General features: G+C 43.2%; 1 protein-coding gene across 2 annotated transcripts in view; it reads left to right on the forward strand.

Annotated features, from left to right (window-relative positions):
* COL4A4 (collagen type IV alpha 4 chain) overlaps positions 1-27,189 on the forward strand; it is a 127,086-nt gene that overhangs the window by 19,280 nt on the left and 80,617 nt on the right. For both annotated transcript variants that reach the window (XM_055346153.1, XM_055346154.1), the window contains 4 exons: positions 3,084-3,161; positions 22,895-23,029; positions 24,040-24,084; positions 24,927-25,043. In XM_055346153.1, the coding sequence (XP_055202128.1) occupies positions 3,084-3,161; positions 22,895-23,029; positions 24,040-24,084; positions 24,927-25,043 (375 nt within the window). The remainder of the gene's footprint in view (positions 1-3,083; positions 3,162-22,894; positions 23,030-24,039; positions 24,085-24,926; positions 25,044-27,189) is intronic.

Consider the following 27,189-nt stretch of genomic DNA (forward strand, 5'->3'; position numbering starts at 1 on the left):
ATGAGAGTCTACAGAGTTTTAAATTTCACTTCCTTTGTTCCTCATGTCCCATATGAGAGAATAAAATTCTTGAAACAGAGGTTTTAGAGATTTCACATAAAAAATAGCTCATACTATAGTTGGGTTTTAAAGATAGTGATATAAATCAATGCAGTATGTATGGAAGGCGACTTGGCATTCTCCACCCGAATTGCAAATGCATAATCCTGTTGACACAGGGGTTTCCCTTTTTGGAATTTATCATATGTATTTGTACTAACTTGGGTGTAAAGAAAATGCACAAGAATATTGATCGCAGGGGAGCATTCAGAAACAAAAGAAGGGAGATACCTAAGAAGGACTGATTAATCAAGCTATAGAGCCATTCTATTAACTTGGAATGATTTTGAAGATGTCTGATTAAGAGAAAACAGAAAGTTATGGAGATATATGCCATTTTGGTAAAAAGAAAGCAAGATCCAAATCATGAAACAGTGAGTTTGTGTGTGTGGACTTGTGCGCATGTGTGTGTGTGTGTACGTGTGTATGCATGTACCTGTGCATGCGCATATGTCTACATGTGCATATGCGCATGCACATGTGCATGCGTGTGTGTGCACACATCTGTGATCATGGTATGAGCATGATCAAAACTACCCAGACTCTGACTGAGGACAGTGAATGTGTCTCGGTGAGGGTATGGGGAGTCTGGGTTGGAAAAGAACATTTCTTCTCCTATTAGACTCTTTTGCTCTGTTTGAATTTTTAATCATATGTAAATGTTTTTCCAAAAAAATAGAGGTACAAATGTAGGACTGGTTATTAGTCTAGAAATTAATAACTTATTTCTCAAACATTTTATTCCACATACATTTGTTTAAAAAAATCTGAGATAAAACAGATAGGAACTTCTTTTTTCTTTGAGGAATAACATTAATTTTTGAGAATGCCGGTGTGTTCCTGGTGAATATGGCTTGCACTTCGAATGTTGCCTTGTCTGAGATATGTCTTTATCTTTTTCAAGTGGGTTTATTTGATCCGTTTTTGAGGTGCAGCTTTGCCCTCTACAAACACCTCCCACTTTTAAGGTGGCATTTATTGGGAAATGTCTAACATAGAAGAAATTCATAGAGACTAATGTTACCTCTTTTTTCTTTCATCAGTACCAAAGCTTTATAGGGAACTATTTCTGTTCCTTTATTAGACTCTGCTGATTTATTTTAAACTGATTCTTTCCTGAAATGTAATTTTGCTACAAACATCTCTGTGATGCTTGGCACAATTAAGTAAAAACAAACAAACAAACAATGAAAGAACAAACTTGCCTTTATTATCAAGCCAGCTAATCAACTGACCTTCTTTTCTGGTTGTTTTGATATCTCACTGAACACAAGTAATGAATCCCAACCTTAAATGAACCCAAGTGTTCAGACTAGTTATTTTAAGTGTTTTCATACTGTCCTGGACCTGGGCATTTCTTTTCTTTTTTTTTTTTTTCCACCTTATCAGAGTTTCGAACTTGATGTTTCTGTATTCACAGATAACAATGTGACTCAAAACTCAAGAGGCATATATTTCTGAAACTTCAAATACATTTTTTTAACTTAATTCTTGTCAAGGTTCACATTCCTGTATGCTTTCAATGACCCTAAAGAGTTTTGTTTATATTAATGTCTTTTTATTTTATTAATGCTTAATTTAAAGATTTTTGGTTTGGATCTGAGCATATTTTTCCAGAAAAAAAAGGTCTAAATTGCGTGATTGAAAAAAAAATACATTCTGGATAGACTCTTTTCCCTCCCATACACATATTCATATACATGTGTATATTTATATGTGTGTGTATTCATATTTACACATATTCAGATGTATTTACATATACGACTTATGCACATAGGTGTCTATGGATGGAGGTCTTCCATCAGAATATAAATACTGGTTCAAATGTTTTATGTTTCCCATCATACTTTGGCATAAAGGCCTAAATTTATAGCCTTGAGTGTGAAAGATCTATTAGTCATAGAGATGTGTGGTTAATACATAAGCGTTGCAGTGAGGGCTGGACCAGGCAAGATCATGAACTAGGCCAAGTTATCCCCAGTGCCTTTCCAATATTCCTATCTGCACTCTCAGCTCCCAGCACCTAGAGCTGCTTTTGCCACCACTCCCTCCCAACCCGCAGCCCCAGGCTCTGAAGGAATGCTCAGTGTTCATTGTCAGCGCAGGTGCATCATGGTGGCTGTTTTGTCGTTAAGGGATCTACTTATGGAAACAGTTACTCTGGGATTATGCGCTTGTATTGAAGTGACAGATGACTCTGGATACAGACAATGAGGATTTGTGAGAACAAGGGGCTGATTCTTCCCAAAGGGCGTGTCTGTGTGTGTGTGTGTGTGTGTGTGTGTGTGTGTCTGGAGGAAGTATGAACGTTAAGAAAATATGAGAGTGTGGAGTACCTCTTTAAAAAGAATGTTGGAGAGAAGTTAGGAAAGAGAAGTGGAGAAAGAGCCCAGATTGTTCAAGTTCAGGAGCTTTCTGGTTGGGAGACACATTAGAAGAACCATCTTGGAGTTAGAGCAATTTGCAGGAAACAGTTGTCACGTGAAGTCCAAGGCTGAGCTGTGAGCAGTGACTAGGAAGGACTCGATGGTCTTGGAGGGGAAGCCATAGGGTCCTGTAAAGCAGCCAAATTTACAATTTCAGTGAGGCACCATGGTGCACTTACAGTTTTCCTCACCATAGTTTTATACTTTAAGATCATCCACAACTTATTAAATGTCTTGCCAGGAGAGAGACCTTGCAGGATTCTGGCCAAAGAAAAGTGGCTATAGAAGTTTTTTTTTTTTTCTTTTCTTTTTAGTGCTAGCTCACAGGAACTTTTATTTTGCTGACATAATCATCAGCCCTCTCACCAAGCCACAGTCTAAGTTCTTTGCCTCTTGATACATCAACATTAGTCCTTTCTTCTCACAGATTCAGAGGTAAAAGTATACTGTGGAATTCTCGTGGGTTAGGTAAACCGAGGTGCTCGTTGTCATGTACACATCATGTACCCAGCTCAGTGTGCAATACCGGTTTACTAAACCAGATGCTTCACTTTCCAGAGTGGAAAGAAGTTTGTCGGCCCCTGTGGAGGAAGAGATTGCTCGGTGTGCCATTGCTTTCCTGAAAAAGGGTCTCGGGTAAGTGATGGAAAAATCAGCACAGACGGTGGGACAGAGAGACAGTGGGAGGGAGAGATGCAGAGCTACTAACCAAAGGGCGTAAAGTTTCTGGGGTGCAAGATGCACGAGCCCTGGAGATCTGCTGTACAACATCTAACAACAGTCAACAACAATGCAATGTTCACTTAAAAAATTTGTTGAGACGGCTGATGTCATATGAAGTGTCCTTACCACAATCAAATGTTTAAAAAAGATCCACATGGATGGCATACTGAAATTTGAGCCATTGTGAATGCTTGGCTTGAGGAGTCGCAGATTCTCAGAATGTTCTGGTAATGGTCACTGTTTCTATGTTTCACGATTAAAGTTCTGTATATTCTGATAAGAGATCCCAATGCTATTACACTATGTGTCACACTTCGAATTGCAAGCCATGATTCACTCAGTGTCTTATGCAACCCTGGTCTTGGGAACTGCCTTCTGCAAAAAGGGTCCTCGTGTCAAATGGCACATACTGTGTCACCACCATCTTAAAACTCAGGTTGCATATCAGCATTTTAAAGGCCCTGAGAAGTATGAGATGCAGTGAGGGAGGCGGGAAAGAAGGCTTGTTTAACCTTATATAAAGTAGTATATGTGGACATTGGACTGCAAGACTCTTTAGGATAATGCCTATTGAAATCACATAGAATCGTGTTCTAGAATTCAAATGATAGCTGCATTTATTGTGTGCTTCTTATGTGCCAGGCACTGCTCTGCATACTCAAAATGCTTTCGCTCTCCGACTCCTCACGACAGCTCTCTTGCCGTCTTATCGTGTTGACTTTGCAGGACAGAAGATCAAAGCTCAGAGAGGTGTAGTGTCTTGCTTAAGTCCACACAGGTCGGCGCTCCGGGTGACTACACTGGCTTCTCTGTCCTGCCGTGCACAAGAGCCCTCTAGGCCACTGTGTATCGGGTCACTTGAACATTTATGGGCCCTCCCTTGTATTCTGACAGCAGTAGTTGGCAGCCCACTAACTCATTAGTGCTGGAGCATTAGATCAAACATACTCCCAGAACCTTGCAAGAAAAGAGCATGCTTCAGAAACTTCGGAGAGTTTCTGAGTCTGCTCAGTGATTCTTTTGAAACATGTCCACATCAATCCTATAGGGCCCGATGCTCAAAAACCACAATTCGGTAAAGATCAGCCTACGGGGATGCAAAACATCTCCTGAGAGAAGGGACCATATATTTTTTCCCCATAGCTTGGCTTCATCTGCACATGAGACGTGTGCGACACGTAAGGGGCTCCTGTGTTCAGCTCTCCTCCTGAAAGCAGCTACCTTATTGAACTGATGCGATGGCAAGTCCCCTTCTGCTTAAACTGCTTTGTCTCTTTAGTACTTCAAAAACTTGGGTGCTCAGAATTTATCTTGAGCTCTTTCAAGCTCCCTCGGTGATAGAACTTAAAAACCAAAGGTACAAACTTCCAGTTACAAAATAAATAAGTCCTAGGAGTCTTTTGTACAACATAGTGACTTTAGTTCATATTGCTTTGTATATTTGAAAGTTGCTGAGAGTAGATCTTAAAAGTTATCCCAAGGAGGAAAAAAAAAAAAAAACAAACCCAGTAGCTGTGTGATGATAATAAAACTTACTCTGGTGATATTTCTGCAATATATACATGTATCGGATTAGTATGTGTATACCTGAAACTAACATAATGTTGTGTAGATTAATCATGTCTCAGAAATTCTCTTGAAACCTAAGGATGCTAAAAGCTAGCAATCTAAGAAGTGCTTTCGCCTTTTCCATATAAACGGACACATTATTTGGGAGTGGGGGTGGGAAGCCTGGCTTTTGTGTGAGATTTTTTAAAAAAATATAAACATACCAAGATCGTATAAATAAGAAGTAAAAGAGGGGCACCTGAGTGGCTCAGTGGTTGAGCATCGGCCTTTGCTAAGGTCGTGATCCCGGGGTCCTGAGATCGAGTCCGCATCGGGCTCCTTGCAGGGAGCCTGATTCTCCCTCTGCCTGTGTCTCTGCCTCTCCCTCTGTGTCTCTCATGAATAAATAAATAAAATTTTTTAAAAAAGAATAAGGAAAAGAAACCAGTGCATCTACATTTTAAGGCCCTTTGAACTTGAGACTCAAGAATAATGGATCATTAGAGGAAGGAGGTGAGGGCACCACAAAATAAAGAGGAACAGTTCTTGGGGGAATGCTCTAATTGATTGATTGATTGATTGATTATTTTTTAAAGATTTTATTTATTCATGAGAGACACACACAGAGAGAGAGGGAGAGGCAGAGACACAGGCAGAGAGAGAAGCAGGCTCCATGCAGGAAGCCTGACATGGGACTTGATCCTGGGTCTCCAGGATCAGGCCCTGGGCAGAAGGTGACACTAAACTGCTGGGCCACCCGGACTGCTGGAAAGCTCTGATTTAAATGAGGCTGAGAGCTGTTTATAGTGGGGACATGTGGCGATGTCTAGAGACATCTTGTGGTTGGCCCAACTGGATGGCGGGGACACCACTGGTGTCTAGTGGGTATAGGCCAGGGGTGGTGCTCGGCACCTGCAATGCCCAGGACAGCCCCCACACACACCAAAACCTGCCCTGTCTCCACGTGCCAACCGGGCTGAGGGCGAGCAACCTTGCTCTCATCCCACAGCAGCTCTGGGAGGCCGCTGTGACTAATATTTTCAGCTTTCTGTCCAAGAAACCTGAATTTCCAATTGCTGGTATGTGGAAGGGACAGGAGCCACCCTCTGGTATGTGACCTCAATTTCAGCATTTGCCCCACGATCACGAGAAGACGACTACACTCAGACTCAAACTCCAGACTTTTGTCATAACTTTGCCAACTGGGGTGGGCACTTGGAGCTGCCCAAGCCTTGGCTTCCTTGCATTTACACCATTAGCCCTTTCTCTTCTGTTGTGTTGGGTGTTTGGCCATCAGAGGCAATGTGCCTTGCGTCCCGTAACACAGCGTCCAGTGCCAGGGGTTACGGGGGCTCACGGGACGGGCTGCAGGCAGGGTCTCTGTCCCTGTTCCTGGGTGGTCAGGGAGAGCAGAATGCAGAGCAGCGGTCCACCTCTGCCCTTCCTGAGACAGACGGCTCCCACGTGGGGGCTGCAAGTTGCTGGCAGAGGTTTCCAGCTGGGAGTTTGGGAGCTTGGCTTGTGCGTAACTGGGAGGTGGTGTGGGAGGTGGGTGCTCCCCAGTGCCCAGCAGCCGGCCAACTCACATACTGTCTCTGGGGCTGCAGTGACAGCTCCAGGGGGACTGGAGAAATGGGAATAACCTGAATTCCGGAGGGTTGAGGATCCGCCCCAGGCGGCGCAGCCCATTAGTGGCACAGCCAGGCATTCCTAAGAAGGAAATTATTCCCCTTTTAGGGATGAATGCCTGAGTGAGTAGTTTAAGCCTCAAATCCAAACTGCTGTGTCTGGAGCAACTGCTGGGAAGCCAGGCTGGCCCCGCGCAGTGGACAGACTGGAGGTAGGGTTTGAACTGGGGACCCACGTTGCAGTTTGAGGTGGAGCTGGGGTGTAGCGAAGGCAGGGACCCAAGGATGGGTTCCTTCATTTCTGGCAGAGGGAAGCTCAGCTTCATCAGTGGACCCTGGAGACCCCCAGTCTAGCTTCAACATGTGTTTCCACCAGTGATCATGTGTGTTTCCCTGTGGCCTCCCTCCAGCTGCATCAGTTGGGCCACTCACTCTCCCATGAGCTTAATCTGAACCTTCTCACTTGCCTACCATTTTCTGGAATCTCTTCCCACTGGCACTCTGCCTCTGTCTTCCCTGCTCTCCCCAAGGGAGTTCAGTGGAGACCCCAGGCCTCCAAGGCATCCCCTCCAATACCTCCCGGCTATGCTGATGCCCCTGGCGGGGACCCAGTTCCCTTTTCTGGTATTGCTCCTACCCTGGCCTGTAGCTCTGTTTGGGTGTGAATGTGGATGCACCTGACCCTCTTGCTGAGATGACAAGCATGCACTCCTTCAAGGTGGTCATATGGACACAGGTAGAATGTTTATGCTGGGTCCTGGCCTTCAGTGGACACTCTAGAACGTAAGTTGCTGACTTCTGTTTCACCCCTTAAGAACTGGGGCATCAATTTCTTGTATTGCTTTGAGATGATCACAGTAGATAGCTCATAAAAGGCAGTTTGTACCCATAAATCAATACATTAAAACCCAGACTCCAGCCTGGCGAGGACTGGGAGCCTGGGTGGGTGGCCATGCTGGCTTGTAGCATGCCTGCAGGGATACCTGCCATATCCAAGAGAAGGGGGAACAGATTTAGCAGGGAGTCCCGTGGTCCTCCCCACCCCCCCACACACACATCATTCAAACCTGTTATGAAATGCATTATCTCATGCAAATTCAAATTCCTTTGTGATTTCAGGTAGTTGCCAGAAATAAGTAGTTTGAGCAGTGGCAGCAAACAGGACCTTTTAAGGGTTCAGGAAAGAGCTCCTGGTGGAGGGTGGGAGATTGGAATGCCTGTGGCTTCCTTTGGGTTCAGAGTCTTACCTGGGAAATAAGGGTTTGTGCTATGGAGCTGGTCCGGTCCCTGTGGGTCTTAACAGCCTTAGGTCCTACAATGTGGGCATGGCCTTTTGCATACAACAGCGATATAATTGGCTTCCAAAATATTTTGCAGTCACGCCCTGACATTTCCCCTAACCTCATGATAGTTTCTCTTTAAGGATATAAATGAGGTGGCATTGGGCAAGATTTGAAGGTTTTCTTTACTAATTTCAGTGGAGGAATCTTCATGTTTTTGGTGGTTACCTCCATGCAGGGAGAATTATGTGTCTTTATAGACTAGGATGGGACCTTTTACAAGTTCCACTTCAGTTAGCATGATGGTAAGGACGCTTTCTATAGCTTTTCCCAGAATAAAGTGTAAAATATATCCATGTTCTTTTTCATTCAAGGAAGTCTAGCAACTGTCAAACTGTAAACTGTTCCATTAAGAACTTTGTAATTTGGTGATTTTTATACAAGGGATCAAATGGCTTAAAATTCAAGACCTGTCTTAGTTTTTGTGATTTGAAAGCTTAAAATCACACATTATCAAAGCAGTGTTTCCTGTGGAAATTTTAAATCACTAAAAAATGTACAAGTATTTTGCCCCACAATCTCATTCTTTTCTCCCTCACACTCCTAAGACCCTGCATTCCACGATAAAAATGGAATTTGCTTGAGGGATTTTAATTATTAACATTTTTTTGTCGTTAAATTATTTGCACACAAAGTTCTAGAACTCTATCTCTTTATCCCTCACACAGCTGTATTCTAGTACACTCTATAACTGCAGCCTGATAAATGGCACAGAGCAATTATGCTTAGGTCCCAAAGTTCACAAAAGTCAATTATGTTATATTTTGGTGTAAGCAGATTCCAATGACAACTGACAAATTTGATCTGTCACCACCCCTTTAGATTTTTGGTTTCTGCTTTCTTCTTTTCCTTCCACATCTTTCTCCTCCAAGAACACACTCCCTAGCTCATTTCGTCCCTTTTGGAGAATTCTCTGAGAAATGAAACCCTGCCTAGGTAAGTCTCAGGTGTTTTCAGAAAACAGCAGGTAGCCAGAGTAAGGAACCCGGGGAAGGGACTTTGGCCTTGGGGACTGTGGGGAGCTGGACAGTGCGTTTGTCCTGTAAAGGCCTCAGAACCCCAAAGTGGAGAAAACCTAGTGCCCAACAAACACATTTCCCAGTACAGTTTAGCTCACCAGCTGTTTACAACTTCGGCTGTGCTTGTTAAAGTGATCCCCTTCAGGTATATTAACCTTGATTTCTGAAGAATGAAAAACTTGCAAAAGTGAAAAGGATGGATCTGCAGGTGTAGGTGCTGGAGGAAGTATCTCTGTACAGGGCGTGGGAAACCAAGAGGGACACAGGCCTATCGTTTAATACTCTTTTGGTCCGTTAATAATCACAGTGGGAGAGGTAGCTTGTATCCGTATGGGAGAATGACTCCAGCACTAACTAACCCACTTTCACTATGCTGGTCGATCCCTCTCTTTTAAACCTAGCACTCATGCTGGAGAAGGAGGGAGAGAAAACAGTCGTATATTTGCCTGCTATGTCGTAGAGAACATGCTGTTTTTCCAAACAGGCCAGGTATGCAGAACCTCACCGGGGAATCCCAGCAGCAGTGTGGGTCCGAAGGTAGGTTTTGGTCTATCTGCCCTGGTCAGTCACCTCATTAAACTGCCAGTGATTTGCAGCAGAGCCTCTGGCCTCCCCATGTGGAGTTCAGTTCCATAGCAACGAAGACTGCTGAGCTCTGCGACCCAGCGTGAACTGAGGCCGGGCGGCCGCAGAGCTCAGCAAATGTGAGACTACGCTGCACTTGAGAGGATCAAGGTCATTACCAAAGGGGAGACAGCCTTGTTGGTGGTGAGACATTAGGGCTGGCAACGCAGGTGCTTCCCAAACCAGGGCATTTTCCCCAGAGGAAAATGCGAAGCAGTATTTGTAGCTCTGGAAAACCTCTCCAGGGTGAGGGTCACGTCTGACTAAATTAATTAAAATGCTGAATTATAAAGAAGGTAAAAGTAGATTTCTTCTTGCAGACACCATCTTCTAAGTTGCCAAGAAATCCACAGGGAAACGGCTATGTCTCAAAGGCGCTAATTTTTTCACTCCTCTTGTCATATGAGCTTGTCTGCAATTCATTCAGCAAATGGCCATTCATTCATCCCATTCTTTCGGCAAATAGACATTGAACTTTGCCTTGTGCCTGGCATCGTGAGGCTTTGATGGTAAAGAAAAAGGTCCTTGTGGCCTGGAGCTCAGAGTCCAGCAGAAGGGACAGAGGTTCAGCCTTTGGCCATTATTTCTGGGTACCTGAGGGGTGCCAGGCACTGTTAGGAGCTCAGGGTGCCTCCGGGTAAGAATGGACAGAGACCCTGGCTCTCTCCTTGGAATAACATGATGCCCTGATTTGTTTTTTTTTTTTTTTTAAGATTTATTTACTTATTTATCCATGATACACACACACACACACACACACACAGAGAGAGAGAGAGAGAGAGAGAGAGAGAGAGAGAGAGGCAGAGACACAAGAGGAGGGAGAAGCAGGCTCCATGGCGGGAGCCGGACGCGGGACTTGATCCCAGGACTCCAGGATCACACCCTGGGCCAAAGGCAGGCATCAAACCGCTGAGCCACCCAGGGATCCCCTGATTTGGTTTTATATGGGAGCCTGTGTGGGGGCTGGGGAAGGTCAGGGCTGAGACAGTAGTGGAATCAGAGGCCACCTAGTGATGACCTGGAAGCATGTCCTGTTGGTTCCTCGAGCTGCCATAACTGCCATATGCTTGGTGGCTTAAAACCACAGAAGCTTATTTTCTCGCAAGTTCTAGAGCCAGACTTACATAAGCAAGGTGTCGCCATTGCCACACTCCTCCATAGGCAAGAGAGGAGGCTTCGTTCACTGCATCTTCCAGCTTCTGGTGGCTTCCAGCATCCAATGGCTTGTGTCCATGTCACTCCAGTCTCTGCCTGTCTTCACACCACCTTCTCCTCTGTGTGTCTGTGACACATCTTCCTCTGTGCCCCTGTTAGAAGGGTTCATGTAATGGCATTTAGGACACATTGGATAATCCAAGACACACTCCTCTCAAGGTCCTTCACTTTATTTATTTTTATTTTATTTTTTAAAGATCTTATTTATTTATGAGAGACACATAGAGAGAGGCAGAGACATAGGCAGAGGCAGAAGCAGGCTCCCTGCAGGGACCCTGATGTGGGACTTGATTCCAGGACTCTGGGATCATGACCTGAACCAAAGCCAAATAATCACTGAGCCACCCAGGTGCCCCAAGGTCCTTCACTTTAGCACCTGTATTGCCATCTAAGGCAAAATCCACAAATTCCAGGGGCTTAGGATGTGAACATATCTTTTTGTGGCCACCATTGAACCCACTGCTAGTATCTGGGCCTGGAGAACAGCCTCTATTGGGGTCCTGAAGTGAGAAGGAGTTGGGATGGCATGTTTGAGGGACCAAAAGGTGGCCAGAAAGGTTTGGTTGACATAGGTGAGGGAGCAAGGGACATGACGTGCAGTGGGAAAATCAGGTGTAGGTTCTCCTGTCTGTCATAAGGAAGGCTCTGAAGGATTTTTTTTAAAGATTTTATTTATTTATTCATGAGAGACACACACACAGAAAGAGAGAGAGAGAGAGAGAGAGAGGCAGAGACACAGGCAGAGGGAGAAGCAGGCTCCATGCAGGGAGCCCAATGTGGGACTCGATCCCTGGTCTCCAGGATCAGGCCCTGGGCTGTAGGCAGGTGCTAAACTGCTGAGCCACCCAGGCTGCCTTCTGAAGGATTTTAAGAAAGGTAAAAGCAGGTTGGATTTATGTTATAAAAAGATCATTCTGGCTGCTGTTTGGGGCATATAGTGAGGGTATATGGGGACAATGTTAGGGAAAACCTGTCAGGGGCTTCTACAGTTGCCCAGGTGGGAGGAGAGATTGCTTAGTACATGAGATATTGGAGGAAGCAGGTGAGTGTCAGGAATATTTGGGAGGCAGGATTGATAGGAACGAGGGGGCAGTGGAGGTACGGTGAGAGGTAAACAGCCGTCTAGGAAGTGGTGTATGGCCAAGGAGGACACTGGGGGCATGATCATGGGTCTTCGAGTCCTGTACTGGATTTGTAGAGCTGGAGGTCAGTTGAATGTGGACAGGGCTCCATGAAGAAGTCTGGACTAGGAAGGGAAGTGGAGGGAGGAGTTGGTTGTTCAGCATTGGATGCCATTGACTACATGGAATAGGTCAAGTTTGCCTTAGAGAAAGTGAGAAGAGGTCAGGGCAGCCCTGCGGAACTCCAGGAGGACTCCCCCCCAGCAGGAGGAAGGGGTGCGGGCACAGAAGACACAGGAGAAAAGCACAGAGATGGCCAGGGGCAGGGACACCAGAACAGAGTGAGGGTCAACTAGTTTGAGCTCCTCAGGGAGCCTCACGAGCTCTCCACACTGCCTCATGCAGTTCCCATAGCAGATGTATGGGTTTTTTTTAAAAAAAAAAAATAAAAAATATTTTATTTATTTATTCATGAGAGACACAGAGAGAGAAGCAGAGATACAGGCAGAGGGAGAAGCAGGCTCCATGCAGGGAGCCTGATGTGGGACTCGATCCCAGGACCTCAGGATCACGACCTGAGCCGAAGGCAGACGCTCAACCACTGAGCCACCCAGGTGCCCTTCCACAGCAGATGTATGATGTTGGGCTGCCCTTCCACCATTTTTAAAAATGGGAAAGCCACTCTTCAATAACCAGGTTCAAGAGGTGACTTTATCTATTGCTCAGCGGCACAGCCCTACCTTCTGGTTCTCGGAGCACTGCTCTTCCCAGGGCACCACCCGGCCTCTCAAGCAGCTGGATATCCTGGGTCAGCGCTACTCTGGGCTAAGTGGACCACTTTATCCTCTCATTAACAAGTGAGGTGATCTTAAGGAACAAGAAAACGCTCTGCCACCACAGTCCAGTCCCCTTGGACTGTCTATTCCTTGAATAACACCCTTTTGTTACTTATTTTTATAACCCTTCATGATATCCAGCAGTTTTTCCCATTACAGGGGAAGACCCAGGAGGCACTTAATTAAAGGTCATGCTACGCTTGGAGCCCTGTCCGCGGCTCTAAGTGATGTTATAGTGTCACCTAGTGGATCAATCTTTGAATTACAGTCAAGCATGAAAAAGGCAGGAGAGGTGCCCCTGAATTGTTCATTATAAGGTCTTGATCCATTCAAGTATTCCATGAGTTTGTGTTTAGAATGTGTCTCGTGCAAGGCAGTGGCCATGGTTCTGGGGTGTTCATAAAATGTACACGGATCCCTGACCCCAGGGCCCCAGAAGACATCACTCCAAGCAGATACTAATGAGAGTAACATGCATGAGAGAAGAATGAAACGTAGGTGATGAGTCTATCTAGGTGTTATCGTAGGGGGGAGGTCATTTAGGAGAGTTTGTATGAGAGTGAGATTGATCAGGACTGGGGTAAAAAGAGAAGGAGCGACTGAAGTCCGAGGACGTGAGTTCGAATCTCTGCTTCCCCAGGTGACAGTCGAATGGCCTCTGGTCACTCGCTTCATCTCTCTGTGCTTCAGCTTCCTCATTTGGGAAATAGAAAAGGCGATACAGGGTGGCTTTCTGCTTTATGGATGTAATGATTCCACGCAAAGAACGTGCACTGCTGTGTCAGCAACTAGAACAAGTGCTCAGTGAATGGTAGCAGTTGCCATTGCTGCTACCACCACCACCACTACCACCACCAAAGTTTTGGTTGGAGAAAGGTAGAATTTGAGCTACAGTTGGAGAAAGGCTACCATTGCTTCAGGCAAGCAGGAGGCACACGTGTGCTTGGAGCAGAAGGTGTAGGTGTGGAAATGACAGGGAGTAGGGTTGGCTGGGGTGGAGAAGGGTAGACCGTCCCCATTCCAGGAGGTGATGGAAGCAGTGATACAGTCAAGAGAAGACTGAAGAGGAGTTGACAGTCATGTGTAGACATGGAGAGAAGCCCAAGGGGAAGGAATGGAGGGAGGCTGGGGCTTGGGTAACCCACTCGAGATGACAAGGCCAGGACAGGGAGCCTCTGCAGGGAGACAACAGTAAGGCAGACACGTGAGATTTAAGTCAAGGAAGGTCTGCTAACCTTGGCCATGGGGTGGGCTTGGAGAGCTGGGGACAGCTGACAGCTGGGAAGAAAAAAGTTGCCATCTGCTGGGTCTGGGAAGAAGAGGTCAGGGAAACTCGTTTGGGAGTGATGGTCTAGCTTCTCCTGTGATGAGTGTGAATTAATGGAAGGTTCAAGAAGGTGACTAGGAAACAGTTGGACACAGATAGGATTAGAAAATCAGATGTGAGAACGACAAAAATAGAGTTCTTTAATTACTTTGATGACTCTGCTGTTTCCTAAGGAAACTTGACAAAAGGACATGGAGTACCTTAAGAAAATTTTCTTTTAAGTTTACAAATAAGACAAGGCTGGAGGCCGTGGACATGTCCATGCAGGCGTAGTGTGGTGGAAGAACCGTCCAGGGTGCCAGGCCGAGGTAGTGGGAGGGGACGGGGTTTGGGAGAGCAGCTGGCTCATGAGGGTATGAGTGCAAACTTACGAGAGTCTGAGTAAGTTATGCCCCTCAGTAGACTTCTCTGGTCTCTATGGGGATAATAATTCACACTTCTTCAGTGTTGGTGGTTGGACTAAATGATGCAAGTTCTGGAGACTGGTAGGCACACACAACCAGACTCAATAAACAAATTCCTTCCCTTTCCTGGACACTTTGATGATCACTGTGTCAGTGATCTTAGAGACCAAGGACGATTTGGAAATGTGTGTGTAACTGGTATCATGAAAGCATCTTTCGGGCAGCTGGGTGGCTCAGTCAGTTAAGTGTCTGCCTTCGGCTCAGGTCACGATCTCCAAGTCCTGGGATCGAGTCCCACATAAGGCTTCCTGCTCAGTGGGGAGCCTGGTTCTCCTTCTCCCTCTGCTTGTGTGCTCTGTCCCTCTCTCAAATAAATAAATAAAGTCTTTAAAAATTAAATAAAAGCATTTTTCATACTCATTTGTTCATTCATTAATGAATGAACGAAGGAACAAACATACAGTTCTTTGTACTGATTCAGCTCCTAGTTGGGAAGGAGCGGAGAGCTGTCGCAGGCAAAGTGTGAGTGTGTATATATCTGTAGTTGTGTCTCTGTACTTATTTCTCCCAGACCTCATACTGCTAAAATGGCAAAGGTTTTCTTAGGTTTTTGTCATTCCCCAAAGGGTTTGGTCCCGAGGAGCAAGCACATCAGTGGCAACCCAAAAGGCTGAGCTGAAGATCTTGGTTTTAAAAATGTACATATTCTCCTGTCTGTTGGTCTGTTGTACCAAGTTGTGAAATCAGAATGATTTGATCTTAGCCCTGCTCAAGAGCCGTGCCTGATACAGATGATTAACAAGCGACAGAATAAAGGAATGCCCTGGCCCCAGAGGGCTGGGCGACATGTCTACTCCCATCACTTTCATCCTCTATTTGTACAGCTGGCCCGGGAGCCTACTGCTTTTGCAGCCTCAGTAGGGAGGGCCGTATAGCAGGTTCGATGACATGGTGTCAGCTTGGGCTCTGAGAAGGACGAAGGGGATGACATGTGGCATCACAGGGCATGTCACAGGTTCCTCAGTCGGCAAGATGACTGTTGTTTCTGAATTCAGGGAATCTTTTCTGATTTTGCTATCTTTCACTGAAAGTCATAAACCTCAGAGGCAGTTCTATGTACGCAGTAGGAAAGAAAAAAGAAAGAGAAAGAAAGAAAGAAAGAAGAAAGAAAAGAAAGAAAGAAAGAAAGAAAGAAAGAAAGAAAGAAAGAAAGAAAGAAAGAAAGAAAAAAGAAGAAAGAAAGAAAGAGAAAGAAAGAAAGAAAGAAAGAAAGAAGGAAAGATCAATAGATCAGAGAAATTACATCTGAAAGTCAATCATTCTTTCCACTGGGCATTTTTTTTTTCTCTTTTTGCTAGCCTGAATCCAGGGAACAATCCACTGTACATCATATTATTGTTCATAGATGGAGGATGCATAGTTTAGGAGCAAAATATTTCTTTAAAATTCTTTTTTAAAGAGGCAAAATTCTTTTGATTATTTAATGATTCTCTAGTTATAGAAACATCTCCTGTGGGCTTGTTATTTATGTCTGTTCATCCTGAAGTTAATTCCATTATAGCCTTATAAATAAGTAAGCTCAGGTATTTACTTGTAAAGTCTTTTTTTTTTTTTTTAACTGATCCCCCTTTTTTCATATGAAATAGTTTAAGGAGATTGGAATTTTTCTCTACACTGCTGTGGATAAATTATTTACTCAAATTGGATGAACTAGCAAGGACTATCTTAAAGACTGGCGTTTGGAAAAATTTCGTGAGCAGCTTTCTGACAGATTTAATATTGTGATACAAGGTTTAGTGTATTTCTTTAAAAAATTTATCCTATAATAAATTACCTGTTAATACAAAAAAAAGCACTAAGTATAAAACAAACCACAGTCTTCCCCAGCAGCTATAAATAAGTAGGCATTTAATATTTTATGCTAGTTTTTCTACTTGTAGAGTAGGGGTTATATTTGCCATATAATATGGTTGAAATAAAGGTATGACAATGCCCATGTTCTAGCTCAACAAGAAGTTACGAACATTGCTGCATTTAGGGTCATTGCTCACGTATGGGGTTATACTCTGCTCACCTCAGTGTGGAATCTGTTTCACTGTTTATATTATTTTATTAAGTATTTGTTGTCTTTCCTACCGTCATGGACTTGGGCGCATAGACTGTACCCTCCAGGAGCTCATGGTCTAGGGGGTGTGGGATTGGGGGATAAAGAGGTGGTCACTGTAACAGATGAGGGTGTCATTAAAGAAGCATCTTGGAGAGGTATCTAGTACAGAAGGGTGTGTGGGGGGAGGGCTGGAGGTTGGGGAGTCTTCATAGGAGCACTAAGAAATGACCTTGAGAGTGGGAGGGACAATCCTGGGACAGGGCACTGAGTCTGTGGATGAGCAGAGCTTATTCAGAAATGGCAAGGGAGTCAACTTAACAGATGAGGGCAATGGAGGAGGAACGGCACGGGGTCCAGAACTGAATAATGAAAATTACCATTTCTTGTTTTGCTTTATTTTAAAAGCATTTTTGATGGCACCTTCTCAAACCAAGACCCATTTCTATACTGAATGGCATTTTATCATTCTTACCACCGAGTGAAACATTTCCACTCCTTCTTTTTTTTCTTCCCAAAGTTCCATTAGCTCCCTGGATCCGGCCTTGTGTGTCCAGAATGAAGTACATTAAAGAGATTTATAGGTGGTTAATTGGCTGTCTCTTTCTCAATTACCATTTTATGTTTAAACATAGGTTTGGTTGTTTCTAAATGTTACATTATTGTAAAGTGTGACATTCACAAAAAATCATTTAGGAGGGTTTTTTTTTTTTTTTTTGGTAAATTACCTATAAGATGAAAAGATAATTCCCAGAATTGATGAAAGAGTAGTTAATTTCCAGAGTCTTATATTCAAGAAATCTTACCAAGTAAGAGTAACTAACATAGGTCAAAAAAAAAAAAAAAAAAAGGAGCTGAAGTCGTTATTTATTCTTTCAGATTGTTGTTTACAATTTGTGTAATATTTAAATTGATATGCCCTCAAAATACCCCCAAATGTTTTATGTCTGTATAATTACATTTCATGTGTTATCGTTGTCTGTTTTGTAATACATACTTCTACATGTAAGCTTCCTTGAAAATTCTAGGCTTTAAAAAAAAGAAAGAAAATTCTAAGCCTTTAGTATTTTTTTGCGTACTCAATAAACAGTAGCTGTTACGATGATGATGAAAAAGCTTGAAAAGAAGGGAAAGTTCAAATGATGTACGATTTTGAATTTTGAAGTTTAGGCAGGTGTTAAAGGCTGTTGATAATGTTTGTTGAGTCGGTGACTTCATGGTGAAGGAGAAATGTTAATTAGTCTTTATTATAAAGGTCACATTTGCTGTTGGTGAAGAATGTAACATTGTCCGGGCTTGCATTTTCCCTCCTGAGGCATGACAAAATGCTATTTCTTGCATAGCCTTCAAGCAATGTTCCTTTATAAATATGTATTTAGAGAAAATATCTGTCCATTTGCTTCCCTACACGTGGGATCATATGACAGGCAGGTTGTTTTACCCTTTTGAACAATGAACTATTTGTAGTAATAATAACAATAGTTAGCATTGTTGTGCCAGGCATAAGCATCTGCCATATGTTATTCTTTTTATTGACAGAGAAAGAAGCTGAGGAACGGAGAGGATAAGAAATGTGCCCGAGGTCCCACAGCTAGTGTGGGCCTGGCCTTCAAACGCAGGGGGCTGACCGGACAGCCTGGATGGTCAGTCACTGTCTTTTTCGTGAGCATCATGAGGGTGATCCATGTCAGCTCAGAAAGCCCTGCCTGCTTGCTCCCTTTAATGTCCAGGCCTTCCACGTTTCCCTCCGGCCTGTTACTTCTCTGCTCCACCCTGGGGGGTCTCTAGCTGACAGTCTCTGCATCTCTCTGTGGGCTCTGTAAGGGTCCCAGTTGTGGGCTTGGCAGCAGGCACTCCCCACCCACCACCGTGGTCCTCCAGCGAGGTAAACACTGCAGCTCCCTGGCTCTTGGGTGGGATCACTTCCCTTTTTTTTTTTTTTTAAAGATTTTATTTACTTGTTCATGAGTGACACACAGAGAGAGGCAGAGACACAGGCAGAGGGAGAAGCAGGCTCCCTGCAGGGAGCCCGCTGCGGGACTCGATCCCAGGACCCCAGGATCATGACCTGAGCCGAAGGCAGACGCCCAACCACTGAGCCACCCAGGTGTCCCACCCTATCTCCTTTGAATCTCCAACAAATGGTTTGCATCAACTCCTTGTCCCATGCTTTGCACTGGGGCACCCAGGCTAAGACAGGCTGTGTGTGTTCCATTGTATGAAGGTACCATAATCTCTTCTATTAATTTCATTTGGGCAGAATTTTAAAGGATTTCCAGTTTTTCTTGATATTACAAATAATGTTGTGAATATTCTGGCATTACTGTCTTTATTTTTTTTAATTTTTATTTATTTATGATAGTCACACACACACACACAGAGAGAGAGAGAGAGAGAGAGAGAGAGAGAGGCAGAGACATAGGCAGAGGGAGAAGCAGGCTCCATGCACCGGGAGCCTGATGTGGGATTCGATCCTGGGTCTTCAGGATTGCGCCCTGGGCCAAAGGCAGACACTAAACCGCTGCGCCACCCAGGGATCCCCTGCATTACTGTCTTTAGATGAGGGTACATAGGGCTCATGTCCCCAGGCCCCAAGCCCCAGGCAAGGCACCACCCATCTGTCCTGTGTCTGGACCTGGCCAAGGTCAGCAGCACTGTCCAGGGTGACTCATCACATGTGGACTGGGACTGGCCGGGTCCCAGATCTGTGTCTTCCCTTCAAAGTTGTTAAAAATGATTGAAGAGGGCACTTTAGCTGATACACACTTTATTTAACACTTCCTGAATTCTCAAGGAACCAGGGAACTGCAAAATGGGGCAGAAGTCAGGAAGCTTTTATGGAATGAAGCATAAAGAACAAGGAAGAGAACAGGTGAATAAGGAGCAGGGAAAGAAGTAAAGACCCCAGAGTTGGCTTGGTATTGAGGGTGGGGATTGGCTGACTGGAAATACCATGTGTCCAGTCAACCCAAGCATGTATAGGGACCCAAAAGTTATCGAAGTTTTGGTTTTCTCATGTGGAACCTGGGCTCCATCTTGGGCCTAGATAGTTCTTTCAACAGGGTGCTCTTAGATCCTTCATCCTATGTGGGGTTCACCTCATGGGGTTCACCTCATGGGTTTATGTTTATGGACTGGTCTGGAACCCCATGGCTGGGCCCTGGTTTCTGGAGGGCGGCCGCCTAACAGAACACTCCCACTTGCTGGCTTGTGGAATTTCATTCATGGGATCATAGGAGATTAAGTCACTAGAATAGTCCTGACACACTGATTTCAGGTGACTCAAATTTTTATATAGATGAGGCTCTCCAAAAAATATTTCCCCCTCGTCCATGCACACCACAGGGGCAACCCTATATTCTTGGAATTGAGGCTCAATAATTCAGAATCGCCCAGAAGTTTGACATCTGATCTGATCAGGTATCTTGTAAAATCCATTCAGCTTTTTCTCTCTCTGAAACTCACTTGCTCATTGAATGCACGAGCAGGTTGTTTGGTGGGACAAAGGAATACAACGTGATTTTTCTTAAATCTTCGGAAAGATTTTAAGAAGCAAAAAAATTTGCAGGTGGACATCCTGACTTCAAGTGAATACTAAGAGTGCTTTCAAACTAATAAAATATAGCATGGGCTCCGAAATGTGTTAGACAACACAGCTGAACACCTTAGACGCCGCAGTGCATGGTGATGGGCAGCCAACTCACCTTGCATTGGTGAAATCCTTCTCGTAAACTTCTCATTACAAAGTTTCTTTTTACCTGATGTAAAGGTGTTGTCTTCAGATTACAAAGTGTGTTATTTAAAATGCCGTACGAATCTAATATACTCCCTGCCCTCATCAGATTATAGACAGAAATTGAATGCTGAGGCTAGATATATCATTTAGAAACTCTGATTTTAGATTCTTAAGTTCATTCAAATAGACTCATTGTTCCCAGACATTTTATTTTACAAAAAAGTAAATTATTTATTTATTGATTTTGGAATTCTCACATACTTTATTTACAAAGAATTCAGATACAAAGTTGGTGTTAGTAGCAGAGAACCAATCTTGGATGCACATACCTAATAATCGAAGGCTATCACTAAGCAAAATGTCTTACTATAGCAAGTTAGCAAATTCCAGGTGTTTGGGCCGAGTCCCCAGAATATTTGCAGTTTGGCCCAGTTCAGACATTCATGGTTCTCCTACCAGCGAGGATGTACATGAGGCCCATCTCCTGACTGGCCTCCTGTTCCATTTATATTTATTTATTTATTTATTTATTTATATTTATAATATATATATTCTTGTTTGTTTATTTTTTATTGGAGTTCAATTATGCTATATGTTGGCAAATTGAACTCCAATAAAATCAATTATGCTATATGTTGGCAAATTGAACTCCAATAAAAAATAAATAAACAAGAATATATATTAAAAGTAAATAAAAGTAAATAAGTTTAAATGTATAATAACATTTTATATGTCATAAAGATAAGAGTTGATAAAACTGCTTTTTTTCAAAGTTCAGAAATCACTTTCCTAACCATACAGGGCCCAGGTAGAGAGTATCCAAAGTGACTGGGTGGTCAGACTGGACCACAAGCCTGGAAGCATACTCACTGCCAGTCCACCTATCCTGTATTCATTCAGAAGAGATTTCCTGAACCAAAATCTGGGGTAGATGGTAGATGGAAGACTTAACTGGTGAGCAAATATCCTTGCCCTCATAGCACTAATATCTAACTGGAGAGGCAAACAGTAGACTGATGAGCAAATAATTGAAAATTAGGAAACGCTAAGATGCCAATAATGAAATGGAGGGGCTAGTGAGGGTGGCAGTGGATTGGAGATCCTATTTCATGCGGGACGGGGAAGAGGCCAGGGGTCAAGGAAGGCAACTAAGCAGGTGTTAGTGTAGGGGATCTAGGTCATGTGGAAATCTAGAGCAGGAGCAGTCCAGTGGGAAAGCCAAACCAAGGAAGAGCTGCCAGGGTTGTCTGGGAAGTAGTAAGTATGGGGTACAAGGGAATCCAGGGCCACACCCTAGAAGGTCTAGGGGGAACTTGGGGTTTACTTTGCATGCAGTGGGAAGGCAAGGGAGGGTTTTAAAAAGTGGGAAAATGCCACGATCTGATTTCAACCTCCCTTGGGCTGTTCGGTGGAGAGAGGCCTGGGGGAGGGGAAAAGAAAGCTAGAGAGCAATTTAGAAGCCAAAACCCATAGTCTTTTGATGTTGGCCTTCACCAGGGTGCCAGCAAGGGGGACCAGGAAGGGATGAGCTCCACATCTGTTTCGGAAAGGAAATGGTAGCAATTGATCATAGACCTGGTGTAGGTGTAGCAGAAAGAAGAATGTCAAGATGACTCTAGGATTCTGGCTGGATCAAATGGGTAGTTCAGGAAGGTTGACAGAGGATTGAATTTCAGAGGAAAAGCAAGAATTCCATTTTGGATCTCTTTTTTAAGTTGGAGGTACCATTCTATCCAAGAAGATGTCAGGGAGGCAGCTGGATATGCTGAGCCATCTGGAAGTTAGAGAGGTCTGTGCTGAAACATAGCAGTGGTGCTGTTTGAACCCACGATATTTAAGGTTTCAGTCCTAGAGGGAACCATAAGTGTGCAGGCTGGAAAGAGAAAAGGAAGCCTGGGACAGAGAAGGGAGCAATATTGGGGGGGGGGGCAGGAAGCGTGCTCCTCTGAGGCCAGTCTTCCCTACTCCAGAATAGAGAGAGCTGTGAGACTCAAAGCTGCTTCTAGGGGGCAAGGATTCAATGTCCATTTGATACATCAGCCCATTAAAATGCAACAGAAGACAGGCAGCAAGGGAGCAGAGAATTTCTCATCTTTGTACTGGAAACATACCCACTGTGGGTTCAGGAGAACTGAGCTCATGAAACATCTGCACATAAGAGGTGACCCTTTCATTCCTGGAAAGTCAGATTGAATAAGTATAAATTGACGTGGAGAGTCTACTTCCAAATTAAGAAGTAGATATTATTAGGTAAAAGCAGCTAAAAAGAAATGTTTTCCACTAAAAGGGCAGAAAAACCATTAGCCATATGAAATTTTAAAGAAGATCTGGCAAGCAGGTTTCTCCACTCTTGATTTGTGTCACTAACATGATGGTAGTGACAGTTTGATATTTTTTTTCTTGCTTTGTTTTGCAAGTTCCTTGCTTTGCTAAATAGTCAAGAGTTATAAATGTTATTGATGGAACAAAAATAGTAAGAGAACCATAATTGGTTCATGTGTGTGTGTGTGTGTGTGTGTGCATGTGTGTATACATGTGGAGTAATTCAAATTTATTGTATGGCTTAAATTCAGATTGAAAAAGGCAATATTGATGTTTCTTATTTTTGTAATTAATTGGTCATTTGTGCTTCTATTATTAGAATTTGCTCACATCTAATTTTCCGGTCTTCTGTAAGCCCAAGTGAGCATGTTTGTGTTAGAAGAGAGCGCTTAAGACTCAACCTTTTAAATCTTCCTTTTTAGGGTCAACCAGGACCGCCGGGGCCACAGGGTCCCATTGGACCCCTGGGACTGCCAGGACCCACAGGAATTCCAGGAGAGAAAGGGATGAGAGGTGACAGTGGCCCTCCTGGAGCAGCAGGTGACAAAGGTGACAAGGTAAGACTCTTCTTAAGTGGTTCTTACTAACCACTCACCAGCACTACTATGCCAGATTTTTAAAATAATCACAAGTAGTCTAGTACCTACTAGTACCCACCTCAAAAAAGTTAAGTCCAAACTCCTCTTTATCAGCTCTCATTTCCTAACTCTTTTCCAGAGGAGCATGCCCTTCTAGACTTTTCTGTGCACTGAAATACATGAGTATACCCAGTGAAGGGTTATAGTCTTTCATGGCTTTCTAAAAACCTAAATGATATATTTATCATGCTGAGCTTTTCTTTTTTTACTCAACCAGATGGCTTAGAGATCATTTCATATCAATTTATGTAGATTAAACTTACTCTCTTAAAAATACTGCACAATATGCCGTAATATAGATAAAACTATAGTTTATTCCATGTTGATGTAAATTTGAGATCCTGTCCCAACTTTGTGTTGTGCTAGGGCGCAACAACAATCCTGTAAATTACCTGTGTTTACATTTAAAAGTTTATTTCTCTTGGATACCCAGATGCTAAAAAGTCGAATTTCACAAGGTATCAAATGTTTTTTTTTTTAATTGATGTTGCCAAATTGGCTTCCTAAGTACAAAAAGAAAAGTACAAAGTTTTCTTTTTTTCCAAAGGTTTTTTAAAATTTTAGCATTTCAGTTCATTAATGTAAAAAAGGAGCACCTGGGTGGCTCAGTGGGCTAAGCATCAGACTCTTGATTTTGGCTCAGGTCACCATCTCAGGGTCATGAGATTGAGTTCCACATCAGGCTCTGCACTCAGCAGGGAGTCTGCTTGAGATTCTCTCTTTCCCTCTCCTTCTGCTCTCCCTCCACCATTCTCTCTCTCAAATAAATAAATCTTTTTAAAAAAGTTCATTAATATAAAAATAAGTAACAGTGACTGCTAAGAGATTTTTTTAAAAATGGCTCATTATTTATGTTTTCAAGTAAATCAATCTGTTAATCCAATACTTTAATAACTTTTATATCTTTGTCTTGTTTTCTGGGATTTTAGGGTCCAACTGGTGTTCCTGGATTTCCAGGGTTGGATGGCATACCTGTAAGTCTCTTTTAATTTTCTCCATTTATTTTAAAAAAGGGAAAAGCTCATCAGGCTCTCCACTCAGTGGGGAGTCTGCTTCTCCTTCTCCCTCCCCCTACTGTGCTTGCTCTAATAAATAATAAAATCTTAAAAAAATAATAGTAACTGCCAACATATTCGTATAAGGTATATACAGCATTTAAACCAATAAAAGAGCACACAACTGAAAAAAAAAAGGGGGAAAAGCCCTCATTGAAGTCCTTAAATCACATATTCTCTCTCTATATATATATTTATTTGGCAGACTCTTCTTTATTTTCTCCTGGTAGTGCATGGAAGGGCATTTGCATTTCAATTTTGCATAATAACTTTGAGACCAAAACACTTTACTTGAAAAGAAAGGTTTTCAAACAGATTAGAGAAAAACATTCCAAAATATAAGCTACATTTACTTTCCATGTTCTAGAAATAAATGTGTACTCATAGTGAAAGTTTTTACTTGCTGGTTAGTTTTAACAGTGGAAGGGAGCTCAAAACTTTTATTTATAATATGTAAACCAAATGAAAGAAGGAAGAGGTGTTTCAGGGGCTCTATAATCCATTAGAGTCTTTCTAAGGATTTTAAGGAAGATGCTCTCCCAAATTTCTTGGAATATTCCAAACTAATTTCAATTGGGCTATATTAAAATTTATCTCTACATCTTTACTATGCTACATAGTACTTGTGGGTGGGAAGGAAGTCTCACAAATTAAATAGCACGTGAGTCCCAATTGCCATAACTTGGGTACCCATATGACATAAACTTTGTGTTAGAGCATTCTTGCAAAAACACCCTCACTTATAAGCTTGTTTCTTACAGGGCCACCCAGGGCCTCCTGGATCCAGAGGCAAGCCTGGCATGCATGGCTACAATGGTTCACGAGGTGATCCAGGGTTTCCAGGAGAAAGAGGAGTTCCTGGCCCAGGAGGCCCCCCAGTAAGATCCCCACAGTTCAACCTAAAGGGAATCTTATGTGAAGGTCTCTCCAATGGGCACAAGCTTCATGTGGCCAAGAAACAGAGTTAGTGCAGGTGTACTGGGAGCATGGTGAATGAATGAGGGTGTCTGGAGGATGAGGACAGAGAAGTATGCAGGACCTAGAGCTCTTGGGCCTTGCAGACTGGGGGAGGAGGCTGGATTTTCTCTTGCACGCCAAAGGGGAAGGCAGTGAAGGGCTACAAGCAAGGAAGCAATTGTATGATCTGATTGATGTTCCATTAAGGTACTCTAGGCTGCTGTACAGAGAATAGAGAGTAAGAGGAGGAGCAGAGAGGCCAGAAAGCAAAATGTAGATTATTTATCATTCAGGGTCCACTGTGGGACTATGATTTCAAGGGGTCACACTTAGCTGAGATCCAGGAAACAGGAGGCAGCTTCTGCACATAACCACTGCTTCCAACCCCCATATCCAGATACTAGCAAACCACCTAAGGTTGCATTTACAAGAATTTATCATCCAAATATTAACAGTAACGGCAGCATTTGTCTCAATATTCTAAGATCACAGTGGTCTCCTGCTTTAACTATTTCTAAAGTTCTTTTATCCATTTGTTCACTGCTATGTGATCCAAACCCAGATGACCCCCTAGTGCCAGAGATTGCACGGAGAGAATATCTCGGGAATGGACTCAGAAGTATGTCATGTGATGCTACCTTAAAGTCAGAATAACCTGCATTATAGCTGGACTAAAATTTAAATTACTGTTAAAAAAAAAAAAACAAACAAACTCAGGTTTCTGATCTTCCCTGCTTGGCTATAACGACAGGACCGGGGAGAGGATGTCTTCCTCACTTCTAGTACATCTCCTAGGTGGACCCTAAGTCACATTTCATCTGCAAAGGGGTCCGGGAAATGTAGTTTTAGCTTTCTCATCCCCCTAAGGCAATAGAAAAATAGAAGGTATTTGGAATGGATGTTCAGAAACAGTTGACAATATCCAGCACTTCAGAAAACTTTATTGCTTTCAGGTATTTTGTTTAAAATTGTCTCCAATCTTTATATGAGGAAAAAGAAAACAGAGAGAAAGGGAATAGAGGAAAGAATAGTTCTTGCTAAAGTCATATTCATATTCTGAACATTCAGAAGAGGAGGAGCTCTCGATTTTAGCTTTCCCACAGCATGTTGTGGTGACCAAACTGACGTTTGTCATAATGATGCCTTTGCAAGGCAGCTTTCTCCCCCTTGACCCACCTCACTTATAGTCAGTCCTCACTTTGCCCCATAGTATGAGGCATTAAGAATGACCATGCAAGCTGACACCACACAAAGCAACCTTAACAGCTAATGGGAAAAATGACTATTGTTCCATGACCTTTATTATGTTTTGTTAAAATATTTAAAACTTAATGTTAGTTGTCCCTACATAGGGAAAAAAATTTAAAATAACATTGATTTAGTACTTTGTCATTTAAAACAGACTCATTGAGAATGGAAGTGTTTCACGTCTTTGTAGAAACTTCCCAAGAGTGTTTTGAAGATGCCTTCTTCTGGCCATGTAACTTCCAGACCTGAAGTGAAGACATTTTTCTGTGCTATGGTGAATTGCCATACTCTTTTCTGAGTTCAGATCAGCATCTGGTGCTGTGAGCTATCTCTAAAAGTCCCTTTACAATGAGGGTCTTATGCTGGTGCCATGTCCTCTGGCACCTTTTTTTTTTTTGGTCCCAGCCACTTCCCTTTTTTGTGTTGGGCACTTTGTCTTCATGGAGGACTCCTTCTGGCTCAGAGTCTCAACATTCCACGATCGCTCAGTTATTTCTTCTCTAACTCCACTTACACTGGGCCTGAATTTCACTGCCAGCTTTATCATTTTTCATTCCCTGACTTACTTCCGTCATTGATGGACAATTGCTTCTTGGAATGGGGTCTGATTTTCATGAAATGTCATTTAGGTTTATCACTGGGAGATAAGGAAGGAACATAACTACACATTTGGCTGGTGTGTGTGTGTGTGTGTGCGCGCATGCATATGCACCTGCTGACTCACAGATGTGCAGTGACCAATTGTTACTAGATGGAAAGGAGTGACTGTGGACTAGTAATCATGATTCGCATCTGTTACTTATATATACCAATGAGCTA

Source organism: Nyctereutes procyonoides, unplaced genomic scaffold (genome assembly GCF_905146905.1).
Source record: "Nyctereutes procyonoides isolate TBG_1078 unplaced genomic scaffold, NYPRO_anot_genome, whole genome shotgun sequence".
Lineage (NCBI taxonomy): Eukaryota > Metazoa > Chordata > Mammalia > Carnivora > Canidae > Nyctereutes > Nyctereutes procyonoides.